The sequence below is a fragment of the Lichenostomus cassidix genome, chromosome 26, assembly GCF_008360975.1.
Source record: "Lichenostomus cassidix isolate B80296 chromosome 26, HeHo_3.0, whole genome shotgun sequence".
Taxonomy (NCBI): Eukaryota; Metazoa; Chordata; class Aves; order Passeriformes; family Meliphagidae; genus Lichenostomus; species Lichenostomus cassidix.
Window position 1 is genome coordinate 3,118,822 of NC_139506.1, and position 12,695 is coordinate 3,131,516.

The 12,695-nt window shown below is 48.2% G+C and overlaps 1 protein-coding gene across 4 annotated transcripts in view; it reads left to right on the forward strand.

Annotated features, from left to right (window-relative positions):
- Window positions 1-11,692, forward strand: part of ILRUN (inflammation and lipid regulator with UBA-like and NBR1-like domains) — a 28,247-nt gene extending 16,555 nt beyond the window's left edge. The window contains exons 4-6 of one of the 4 annotated variants that reach the window (XR_014856621.1): window positions 475-6,517; window positions 6,651-6,716; window positions 8,323-11,692. Coding sequence is in view for 1 of the 4 variants with exons in the window: in XM_085083110.1 (XP_084939236.1) it covers window positions 475-803; window positions 8,323-8,358 (365 nt within the window). In the remaining 3 variants the exon portion in view is untranslated. Of the gene's footprint in view, window positions 1-474; window positions 6,717-8,322 lie in introns of all 4 variants that reach the window. The other 3 variants (XR_014856620.1, XR_014856619.1, XM_085083110.1) reach the window with 3 other exon arrangements.
- The last annotated feature ends 1,003 nt before the right edge of the window (window positions 11,693-12,695 follow it).

Genomic DNA, 12,695 nt, shown 5'->3' on the forward strand with positions numbered 1-12,695 from the left:
TGGTGGTGTGTGTGTACAGGGGTGGTCACACTGTGCAGGGATGGTCACACTGTGTGGTGGTGTGTGTGTACAGGGGTGGTCACACTGTGTGTGTACAAGGATCAGTGGTATGTGTATGCATGGGTCAGTGGGGGTGTGTGTACCGTTTTCAGTGAGGGAGGGTGTGCACGGGGGATTAATGATGTGTACCTGGGGGTCCCAGCTCTGGCAGAGTTCAGAGTTCCCTAAGCAAGTCGTGTGCTGCTAAGGTAAAATTCCACTGTTCTTAATTGGCTCCTAAAATTCAAATTGCTGATCCCAGCCCTGTTAAACTGGGGGCACTGGAACCAGTACTGTTAAAACTTCTTAAAAATGTGCTTTAAGCAATAAGTCTTTTTCTTGCTGGTATAAAGGATGGAATTAATGTTCTGTTTTGCTCCTGCCCCTTCTTTGTAAACTGCCATCTAGTGACACCCCAAACATGTCTTTCCACAGATGTCATCTGGGTGATCCTCAGCGTGGAAGTTGGAGGACTTCTGGGTGTCACACAGCAGCTGTCATCCTTTGAAACAGAGTTCAACACGCAGCCGCATCGCAAGGTAGAAGGAAACTTTAACCCGTTCGCCTCTCCACAGAAGAACAGGCAACCAGATGAAAACAACCTAAAAGACCCTGGGGGTTCCGAGCTAGGCACAATCAGCAAAAACACATGGGGGCCTGCTCCTGACCAAATCGAACAAGATCAGAATGGACTGTCACAAAACTCTGTAAATCTCTCCCCCAGCAGTCACTCGAACAACTTGTCGGTAGTGACGTACAGTAAGGTAGGTGCCCTGGGCGAGCAGGAGAATGGGTAGGGGAGGAGCCTGGCAGGTGTGTAATTGCTCTTCCTTCCAAACTGCAAAGCCCTTTCCTTCTGCTTCTGCCAGACCTGCTAAGGAAGGTTCTGAATTTGACTGTCTGACTCTGCCAACTCCTCATGTTATATTAAAATATTTTTTGCCTCTGATAGACTCTACCAGATCCACCTTTTTGTTTTTGCTTCAAGTCCTTCTTAAAATTTATATAACCTTGTTTGGGTGCTGTAACCGCAAGTGGCCGGAGCTTGCTCCGGTTGCGTGTGCAAATAAGTCAAAATATCTCTCTAGATGTGTCCTGAGTTTGACATAATTTTGAACAGAGAACAAATAACCACACCCTCAAACTTCAGATTAGCCAGATAATTTCTTTTTAGCTGGTGTGGGGAGACTACAGAGCTCACCATTTGATCCCAGAAGCTGCCTGCAGGAACAGTCAATCAAAGGACTGTTCCTGTCTGTGTCCTTGTCTTGTTCATAATTGTAGGTGACTTTTAAATTATCTTTACTTTAAATCTCTTTCAAAAGCTTGCTTGGTGGATGCTATATGAGTCTGAGTGATATTTTGACTGTTTTTATTTGCTTGTGTGTGAAAAATGAATTGCAGGATTATTTACAATTCAGAATCCACCTGTTAATGCAGCAGTATGTGTAGGTGTGTACTGTCGTATGTCAAACTAGTTTGATTTTTAAAATCCTTTAAAAATGCTTTACTGTATTTTGAGCAGGCTGTGTAGGACAATAACACTTGGTTGCTGAATGACTTAATAAAGCCCTAATGTTAGTTCACCTACAGCACTTTAGTTCCTCCCTGGATGACCTGCCTGTCCTGTGCCAGTGGATCTTGTTTTAGTGACCTTTGCCCCAGGGCTGTGCATTTTTTAGGGTTGGCATGCACGGGGTGAGCCTGACTGCCATCCCCTAGTGCTCCCAAACACCATCACTGGGCTGGCTCCTGCTGCCAGGCTCTGCTCATCACAGTGGAGTGGATGGCTTGGGCACTGCTTCACCTGTCAGTGAAACACCACCTGAATTAGCAGTGCTGAAAGTCGCTGCTTTAGTGGCGGTGTGGTGGGGTCATGGTGCTCCCCCAGGGGCTGGGCTGGGACTGACTTCAGAGAATGTGGGTGTGAGGATCCAGAGCCTGTGGCAAGGAGCAGCTGTGCTATGGGAGAGAAGCCAACAGGGGAGTGAAGCACCACCTGAGAGGTGTCACTAGGCTGAAGTGAGCTGGTTTAGCTGGTAACCCAGAGCTCCATGCTCTGAGGAAAGGAGGGTGGTTATAATCTAACCCCAAACATAGGGCAGATGACCTTTCCTCCTGTTCTTTTCTATTGTTTTGTTTTGGGGTTGTTTCTTTTTGTATTTACAGAATATTCTTGGGTGGATTTGAGGTGGATTATCCAAGATTAAAGCAGACATTTTGTTTGTTTGCTTCAGAAAGGACAACTTTGTGGTCCTTTTTGGCTGGGGGTGGGAGATATGGAAAAGCTACTTGATTTTTGGGTGTTTTTGTCTCTACTGCAGTTTTTTTTTTTTTTTATTTGTGACGTACTAAAACAAATTATCTTCTCCTTTGGAGGCTGTTCTGGTAGATCTGAAGATCTGAGTCCTGTTCCAGCCTTGCCCATCCTGCCTGGGGCAGGAAGCTTTCTGCCACAGACCCAGTATTCATATTGGTACAGTACTGGTTCTCTAGTAAACAAGTTTGAGGGAGTTGGACATCCCAGCCACTTGGTCTGGTTTGAAATGGCAGGTGAACATTCCCCCCATTCCCTGGCCAGGCCTCTGGAAAAGAAGATCCAGTTTTGTTTGGCTTTTTCCCTTGGTGTGCATGGTGTCCCCATCTGGGGATGCTGCTGGAACAGAGGAGGGGTTATTAGAGGTGATGTCAGGAGTATTGAATCACCTGAGGAACAGATGGAGCTCCAGTACCTGTTGGGAAAAGCTCTACCTGGCCCATCTTCTCCATGCCCCCAGGGGATCTGACCTGTACTCGGCTGCTGCAGAGGAGAAGGGAAACTACTGCACTGGCAGTTGCTGTCTTGTGATTGAATATCGATGTGAAAGGCTTTATTTCAGGTTCTGGAGCAGACAAAAGAGCGCTGTGGGTTGGTTAGGCAGTGGCACAGACTCCAGAATTCCTGGATTTTATTTGTCTTAGGCAGGAGCGCTGATGTTCTTGTCTCCTTTCATGGAGCTGGGAGATGGAGGGAATCCCCAGTCATGTTTGACAAGCCATTTGGTGAGAGAAGGGGATGGTTCAGGTTTAGTTAAAGTGTTGAGAAGAGCCTGTGTTCTGTATTTAGAAGTAAAATAAGCCCTTAAATATTTCTCAGGTGACTGTGGAGGCTTCCTGTGCTGAGAGGCACTGGGGACACCCAGTCATGCAGTGCATGAGACCATGAAATCTTTGAGATAAAATGAGCAGTTTCTGGCATCTGCAGGTGTAAAACATACTCGAAGCTGCCAGACCTTGTCGGAATTAGTTCTCCCTCTGGTGCACTGAGCAGGTGTGACTTGTCCTCTAGAACTCCCCATTGGAGTCAGGATTGTGGCAACGCCGACGTGCCATCTGCTGCTGGGTTAGACAAGTACAGCAGCCTTTCACACCTGGAAACATACAGAATGCTTTTATACAGCAGCAGAGTGTGTGTGGTTTGGGTACCCTGCTCAGTGGAACAAGCTTTCCTAGGGAAAAACAAACAAAACCAGACACAGAGTTCCCTGTAAGCGGATAAGATGAAACCTGTGGCATGGTTGGAACAAACTGTGTGCTCTTTATTCCTGCTATGGCACCCACCTCCTTGGGGCCCCCTGCCCACCTTCCACACACACCACAGGCCAGAGCCTGTCAGGACTTTGCTTGAAGCATGTTGTTGTTAAATCTGTTCCCAGTGGAATTTTTGCATGTTCTTAGCTGTAAAGATGTGCCTAAGTGCAGAATAGGATGCCCAGAAATCCCCATGCACAGATATTTTATTCTCTGGCAATCGCTTTTTCTGGATTCTACAGAGATCTGAGGCTGATACAGCTTCCTCCTATTTACTCCTGTTTCATAGCAACCCTGCACGGTCACTGCTGCTCTCTTCTGACTGGCTTTTCCATTAAAAGCCAAGGATCCAGTCTTACAGTGCCTGGGAATTAGAGTTTAATTGCTTAACTGAGGAAAGAAACTTACAGGTTTTCCCATGTCTGGGAAGATCAGAAGTGAATAGCCATATCCTGACACTTAGATTGTACTTAACATCTCTGTGTAAAATCCATAGATCTGTATCTAAACCTGCTGCCCAGGTGAACTGAGGAATTGCTGCTCTCTCTGTCATGCAGAAAACTGCACGTGGAAGTTGTGATTCTGCAAAGATTTGCCCAGACAGGGCACTGGGCAAATGGTGCCTGCCTGTCCTTGTCCTTGCTTGTGCAGCTCTTCAAAGCCTAGTGAAATGGAAACATATTTGGAGTTAACAGCTTTAAAATCTGAACTCCCTTTTTTCCTGCTGTGTTTATGCTCCCCATCTCCCTCCATTCTGTGTGGAGCTGAGCTACTTGGCAGCTTTCTGTACCTGAGGGGAAACCAACCCTGTGTCCTTGGAGCCTTTAGCTGGCTTTCCCTCTCCAAGTTTAAATGTTGTTGCTGCTTCTAGAGCCGTGCTTCTCCCAAACCAGGGCCACCACTTTGCAGATTTCTGGAGTACCTCTGTAAACTTTAGACAGAAATGCTTTTACTGGAAACTGGGCATCAAACTGTCTTTGTGCATGAGGATGATGCCCCAGAAACGTTTGCATCCGTAGAGGAGAGAAGCTCCTTCCATCCTGGTGTCTGGGCTTCACTCTGGGCTGGTCACCCCAGGATTACATCCATTTAGACACAGTGGGAGAATATTGGGCTTGGAGCTCCCATGGCTGCTCCCACAGCACTGCAGCCTGGGCTGGGCTGGCATGAGCTGGTTTGCCTCTCTGGTGAGAGATTGGTGCTTTGCGTGCTGCGTGTCAGCTCATCCATGAAATCCACGTCCTTCTGGTCTGTAGGAAGTACCAGATAATCTGATTTTAGCCCCACTTTGCTCCAGTGCAGCCCAGCAGAGTTTCCCAGTTGTTTATCCTGGCCCAGCAGCATGTCAGGGATTTGTGCATGGGAACTCAATCAGGTACCTCCCTGTCGCCTCCTCACCCGTGGGCACCTGAACCAGCCCTGCCAGTGCCTGCTCCCAGAAGGTCCTGAACTTCCTGGTGGTCTCCTGGCCACGCCATGTTTGCACAGCATGCATGGAATAAAACACAAGTGCTGGATGCTTTGTTCTCTGTTTGTGCTCAGTTTACGTAAGCGAGGTTGGAGCAGCGTGGGGTAGGAGCGGCCTGAGGGGATGGGGACGGGCAGTGTGGGATTGGGCCACTGTCAGTGTCCACTGGGGGACTCCTGTATTGCTGTGCATCCACCTCTTGTCCCTGGAAGTGTACCTGCATTGGTGGTGACTCAGTCACAGAGGTGAAATAAAAAGCTGTCTGAAAGCCTGTGTGTGATGGTTTATGAAAGATTCCCTTAATCCTCACTTTGTTCCCAGCACAGGTGCCTCCGTTTACAGAGCTCAGTATTCAAAAGGGGTTTTAACTTCCCAAAATGTCTCACTTCCCTTCTAGAAGCACGAGTCATGATAATTTGTACCAGTAGTTGTCATGCAGAGTCTTTGCATTGGAAAATCACAGTTCTCACACACTGATCTGTGTGAAGAGCCAGTGCTCCCACCAGCAAGTGAGCAGTTACTTCTGGGGAACATTCTGGAAGAACTGAAAGTGAATTTGCAAAGCTGCAGCTGAGCTTTTCGTAAAGACAGTGATCCCACTTGGAGAATAGATGGGAATGCACCAAAAATAGTGGGAATAATCCTTCCATTGGAGCAACTTGGAAAAACTGCAATTGTCTGCAGAATTATTTTTGCATGTTTGTGATGTAAAATGTTGCATAGAGGGGATAATTAGGCTTGAAAATGTCATATAGGGGTTTGGTATTTGCATTGCAGCAGTAGCTGGAATTTTCTGGTATGAAACCCTTACATTGTGCAGGATAAATTAATGTCATGGGACAGGGGAGGGGGTGTCACCTGCACAGGGTCTGCACTAAAGCAGCTCTCACTCAGCCTAAAGAGACAAGTAGGGTTCAGTTTTGCTACGTTCTCATGTCCAGTAGTGAACCTCGGGTAGGTGAAATGCAGTGAAGAGTGGCAATCCCAAAAGCAAAGATTTGGGGCTTTTCCATGATGAAATTCCTTGTGTCAGGAGGAGCTGACCATGGTCGTTGTGGGGACTGCTTTGGCATTGCCAGGGAAGCTCATTCCAGGCTGTGAGGTATCCAGTGCAGGGTGGCAGGTGGTGCAGAGCTGTACATGCTGAGGAATCTCTTGTGCTGAACTAAATTTTGGGTTTAATTGACGTGGTTAGCATAATTGCATAGCCTTAAATTAGATGCTCCAGAAACCAGTATGTGGAGATCCAGAGGGTTTCCCTGCAAACCAGCTCATGGTGACTTCACAGAGCCTCTGCATCCAAATCAATAATGAGCTGCTCTGATGTCAGACTGAGGGTGACTGGCAGTTCCTCACACCACGGGGAGATGCTTGGGAAACCCCCAAATTAAAGCAAGCAAGGTGGTTTTGCCTCTGGCATTCCCTGTGAGGTGACACGGGGTAAGGTGTGCCCCCAGCAGAGGAGCAGGGGATGGTTAAACCCCTCCAGAGCTCACCAGGCAGTGCCTCAAACAAAGCCTTGTGTGCAGGTAGCTCAAAGATGAAGCAAATTCTGGCAAATGTGTCTGTACAGGTAATCGGCAGCAAATCCTGTTTTCCTTCTGCAGAGTGCTAAATACAATGGCTTAATCCCTGTGAGGTGAGACTGCTTGGGATCCTGTTTATACATTGCTCTCCTGTGTCCTTTTTTTGTGCACCTGTTCACGCCATCTTAATGTTTCTCTCCTGCTTCTCCTTTTCCCCCTATCTCAGCGACTGTATTTTTGGAAATGTTAGATATCTCAGTAATTGGATTTTGATGGGAGCATCTCCTTCCTGAGGTGAACTGTCATGCTGGAATCTGCTGGCTGTTCTCTTCTGAAAAGCTTTACAAACTGGCACTGCAGCATATTCCTGGGGTAGAAGCGTGTTTGTTTTTCCATCACTTGCATGTATTTCTGTCTGCAAACAGCAATTTCCACGTTCCCAGTCTTTCATACATCCCACGCAGTTCAGGAGATGTCCTGGTTAATTGTCTGCTGATCCTCCTCTTGGTTGGATTCTGAGAGCTGCTGAGAGCTGCTTCATTTTACCATTTGCTTGTATTTGCCACCTGATATACCCCAAAGAATGAACTTCTTCTCTCCAGCTGTAGCAAGATTATAGACTGTTCATGGCACTTCCTTCCTAGTCAAATCTGCAGCAGAGCTCTCCAGCCTGGGGTTTGCCAGTGACGTAGATTCTCTGTACAATCCCTGTTCTGACTCATGGCTCCATGGCCCTGGCTCCTGCAGTGAGGGGGTTTTGAAGTTGTAGAGCATGCAGGAAATGGTATTTCCTAGGGAGTTTTCCCAGTTAAAGGCAGAGTGGTAAAAACTGAGGCCAGAGCTTCCTGTTCAGCCAGAGCAGGAATGGTTTTGGCTGTTTGGGCTCTCACTGCCTTACCCAGAAAGTGCTGCTGGGAAGAGCTAGACTGTGTTTAGAATCATTTGCATAATGGTCTTCCGACTCTGCCATAAGATAATTTTTTCTCCCTCATCTCCCTGCTGACCTCAGTGTGTGTCTGGGTTTTGTTGTGGGGGTTGTACCTTCATCAGTGACAAATTTCATCTCCCTAAGAGCTGGGGCATCTCTCGCTCCCTGTGGGTCTTTCTTTTGCTTCCTCATGAAACCCCAGATAGCTGATCCAGACAATAGAAGTTACAAAAGGAGTTCCTGTTAATTTGAGACCTGTGACTAGATCTGACATTTAGGTGACTCACTTCAGGATGTAAAGGAGGGAAATGGATTCTGTAGGAAGCATTTTGGGGGTTTTGGTTTTGCTCTGGGTGATTTCACTGGAGGCAAATGTGTATTGTTACCCTGAGAGGGCATAAATGGCACTTGTGGGAACGTGGATTTTTTTTTCTGGGTTTTTTTTTTTTCTGATACAGCCTCTTACCCAGTTACAGCCCCATGTCTCTGGGACAGACTGGGGAGGCTGCAGGGGCTGAGCCTGCAGGTGTTGTAGCATCTGTAGGGGATTCTGGTATAGAAAACATAAGTTATTTTGTGGCCTTGGCCTAAAAAACACCTGACAGAGGTAAGTGGTGGCATCTGCCCTCTCTAGGGAAACCAGCCCTGGAATCTGTGGTTTAGGATGTTCTTGGAGCCACAGTGGGGTTGGTGGGAAGCCCTGGGCTGAGCTGGGCACTCTTCAGAGCTGAGCATTGAGCATTTTGTTTCTTGCCTGTTGAAAATTGATTATGTCTCCAACTTTCTTTCAGGGTTTCCACGGTCCTTATCACTTCGGACAGTCTTAAAACACAAAAACACAAAACGGGTATCGACAAGAGGAGAATTTAAGAAAAAGCTGACTTTTGGGGGAAGGGAGGGGGATTCATGTGGCAGACAGACACAGCGTGGACCCCCCTTCTCTGCCTCCGTGTTCTGGATAAAGAAGAAAAAACAAAAGCCCAGTAACTTAAGACTAGCTGTTTCCAGAGGAAAATCCAAAACCTGAGTATGCATGTGTGACTGCTGGATTTCAGAGTGGTGTAAATGCTATGAGGAAGAAGAGACACCAACACTATGGGTTTTTAGAAATCATCTTCACACGTAATTAGGTAGCTTAAAAAGAAGTTTAAAAATGAAAATTTAAAAGCCATCTTTAAAAAGAAAGAATATTTTGCCTACAGAGCGGTTGTAGTTTGAGCAAATGTTTAATTTCTGTTTGTTTCTTGTTCATATTTTTTTTTTCCTAAGGGACAGCGTGCATTTTCCCAGAATGTCCTGGTTTGCTGCCGAACGGGACTGGCTCGGCACCCGCTGGGGTTTGTGCAGGGACTGCTTCTGTCAGACTTTTTTAATGCCAGGTTGGGTCTGCACCCAGCACTGTGTTTTTAACAGCATCTGCTGGTTTCAGTTACCAACTTTTTAATCCTTTTATTTCTTCTTTTCCTTTTGGTTTGGGTGTTGCTGTTAGTTGTCCTGCGTGTCGTTGGGAGCCACGCTATGGCCAGGTCCTGGTACCAGAGTTGGAGACTCTGGGACTTCTGGGATAACATGGAGGGTTCATCTCCCTTCCCCCTTGTACATGAAGTACACAAATACACACCCATGTTAATAAGAAACTGATTTATTCAAGTTCCTGAGCTGTCCTGTGTGGTTAGCAGTTTAAAATCCCTTTTTGTTCACTCTTGATGTGCAGTAGCTGTGCCTGGAGCTGTGTGCCAAGGGGAATCTCTGTAGCTATAATTCACCTGCTGGTAGTTGCAAAGCTTCACAGTCATCCTGTCCTTTTCATTTGGAGTCTCCCTTCTCTCTTTCAGAGCATAAGTTTGTATTTGTTTCTCCTGTGCTGAGGTGTAGCTTAGAGGCTGATCCATGTGTTCTGGAGCACAGAGCAGGAGTTGGCACCACCAGCTGGGTCCCACTGTCACCTCTTCTTCTGCCTTTGTCGTCTGGGCTGAGGCTCTGAGTAAGCTCTCAGGGTTCATGTTAGGGAAGGGATTGCAAAATGTTTGGGCTGCTCTGCTGTTCCTCCAGCGTGTTTTCTTCCCGTTCTGGACTGGGAAGTGCATTGTGAGGGGAGACAGCTCGGGCTTGGGCGCTGTGGTGGATTTATTCTGAATTTTGCTGTCCCTGCAAACAGAAGGGAGTGAGCCCAGCAGCACCATCCTGCCCAAACGAACCAGGCTGGAACAGCCATCTGCCAAAGATACAGGAATATGCAAAGCTCCTTTTACCTTCTTCCAGATCTTTCCAGTGAATACTTTTCCCCGTGTCAGAGCTGCACACTGCATGGCTTTGCCCTCACTGCTCTTGGCTGCTTGTGTTTTCGTGGCTGGTTTTGAATGGGGGAATCCTTTGTTGCAGCTACCAAGGACTGGTACCCGAGTGCATTTGGATGGACCTGGTGGGGACAGTGGGAGTTCCTTGTGTCCAACGGAGGAAGGATTGGGTGATGGATTTTGTTTGTATTTCAGAGGTTCAGTTGTTAAAGATCACCATTAGCTTAAAATCTCCCTTCAGAAATCTGTTAGCTGGGAGAAACAATATAAAAAACTACCTGTACAGAAGTGGTACTGCAGGATTTGAACATCCTGACACTTGCATTCTGGTGGGCACTTGGCTCTGCCCTGGAGCTGGAGCAGTGTTGGGATTGGAGTGAACCTGCTGTAGGTGCTGCTTCTTGGAAGGTTTGGTTCTTGTCCTGTGACAACATTTTACCTTGGATTAGTTGCCCCTCTCTGAGAATTCATCTGCAGCCCCACAGTGTGGTGTGGGCAGGGGGAATCTTTCCTCATTCCCTCCTTTCCTCGCAGATGGCTCATGAGCCCCTCTGAGGGTATGAACATCACACCTGCAGCACTGCTGCTCCCCTTCTGAGGGCACTGAACCTCTGGAGACTGCTCTTGGTCCAAGTGACAAGGTGATTCCTTATCTTTATTAGCTCCTTGTGTCAGCTGCGTAGTGGAAGGGAGGGGAAATCAAGGTCTGAGTCTGAGAGTTAGAGCTGCTGCTGTGACCTTTGCCTGGTGTCAGCAGAGACACCTGGGAGACCCTTGCACTCGGATACCCCCATGCTGGCTTTCTGCTCCCAGGCACGTGTGCTCCTCCCGTGTCCCTTGGCTGCCACTCTCGTGTTCCTGTGCTCCTCCTAAGGCTGAATTTCCCTTGTCTTGAAAAATCAAAACCTGCATGCGCCCCAAGTAGCCATGTGCTTTCCCACTCCGAAGGCACACGCGTTCGCAGTCCGTGGTGTCCCGGTGACAAGGGTCACATGTTTCAGCAGGGCTCTGAGATCTGCAGCTCTTGCTGCTCACATCTCGCTCTGCCCAGGCAGCTGAGGGATCCACAGAGCACTGGGTCTGGTTGTGGCCCTGGCTGTGGCACTGGAAGGATGTTTAAAACAGGGGTTGCTCTAGCTCTGTGTTTTTCTTCGAGTAAAAACTGTTTTGCTGAGGCCAAAGGTGGTTTTATCTCCTTGGAACTTCGTGGTGCAGTCAGCTCTCAGATGGCTCGTGCTTCAGGTGTCCAGCTTTTAATGGGGAGATCTGAGATGCATTTGGCTAAGTTCTGCCCAGGTGACCTTGTGACACTGCGGTTTGTATCAGTTCCCACAGGGAAAAGGGTAATGCAGAACATCTCTGATGGCCTCTAAGTGGGTCCCTGTGGCAAGTAAGAGCCACTTGGGCCCTGTCACTAACACAGCTCAAGCAGTGTCACCTCCCAGCCTTGGCAAACTGGAGCAGGGTGTCCCTGGGACTGGCCCTGAAGTGGCAGTTTCACGGGAGGCGGTGAGAGAGTGGGAATCTTCTGCCCACACCTCAGGAGTGTTGGATTCGAACCCCGCCAAGGTTTGGGAGCTGGGGCAGAGCCGTGCAGTCGGAGAGCAGTGGTGTGGGTGGGAAATGCACGCTGTCCCACGTCTGGGTTTCTGTTGTGTTTAATTTTTTCCGTGTGTGAGTGCGTGGGTGGTTCCCAGCCTGTCTGTGCTCGCCGGGGCAGTGCATGTGTAGCACGGGATGGTGTGTTGCCTCTCTGAGTCTGGGAGAAGTCCTATGATAGCACATTGGGGGTGAAAATAAAGGAAGCTTTTTCCTTAATGTATAAATGAATATTTGTATGATTAAATTAACACAGAAAAAAAAATGCTCTGTAGCTGTTGAGAGTTTTATTGAAGCTGCAAAATTTCTGAGTCTGTCACCTTGTAGTTAAATGTACCCAGTCTGCTCCATCCCCAGAGTGTTTCCAGACACTCAGGCACAACACCCTTGAACCCTCTAGCCCTAATTTACTCCAGATTGCTTTGAAACCAGACCAAATTTGGTGCATATTGAGGTTGTCAAACCACCTGTCAAACCCCTGGGTGGGGATGAAAGTGGGGAGAGGCCATGGGGTTGCTTGTGAGGCTGAGGGAGATTCCCTCATGACCAGGTCAGGTTACTTCAGCACGATAATTCCTGAGGAGTGGGATGGTCTCAGCAATCTCCATACAAGGGGCACCAGCACGAAGTGACACCACAGCTGTGTCCCCCGGTGCTCCTTGCATGGCTGATCCACATCACAGCCCTTCTCTCAGAGCCTGGTGTGGGATGGGGTGATGCTTCACTCTTCAAACAGCCCAAACCTGAGGGGTCAGACCTGAGGGATCAGACCTTCCATCTCCTGGGTCACTCAGGGAGGCAGGAGAGGGAGTTTAAAGGAAGAAAGTTTGTTTTATCTTTTCTCACAATCCCTAAGGAAACAGCTGGTGCTGTGGATCAGGATGGGGGCACGTGAAAGTCTCGCTTTGCTGGGCACCTTGCAGAGTTGTCTCAGGTGGATCTGAGTTCCCAGGTGAGGCCTTGCTGCTCAGGACACCCAGCCCAGGCATTACCTGGATAAACTGCACCACAGAGCAGCTCAGCTGAGGCCATTCCTTTGCTTACCTGGAAGTTTGTTACTAATCCCCACGAGAAACCTCACTCTGTGTGTGCTGGCTTTGCTTTTATCATTTGAATAAATGCCTGGAGCTTTCATCTGCCGGTTAAGCTTGACTGAAAGCCTGACTGGGAACAGACATCCTGCTACCTGTGCCTGGGGGTGTTTGTTTTGTGCCCTGAGCAGAACGCGCCCCTCGAGCTCGGGGTGCTCGTGGGTGTCCCGAGGCTGC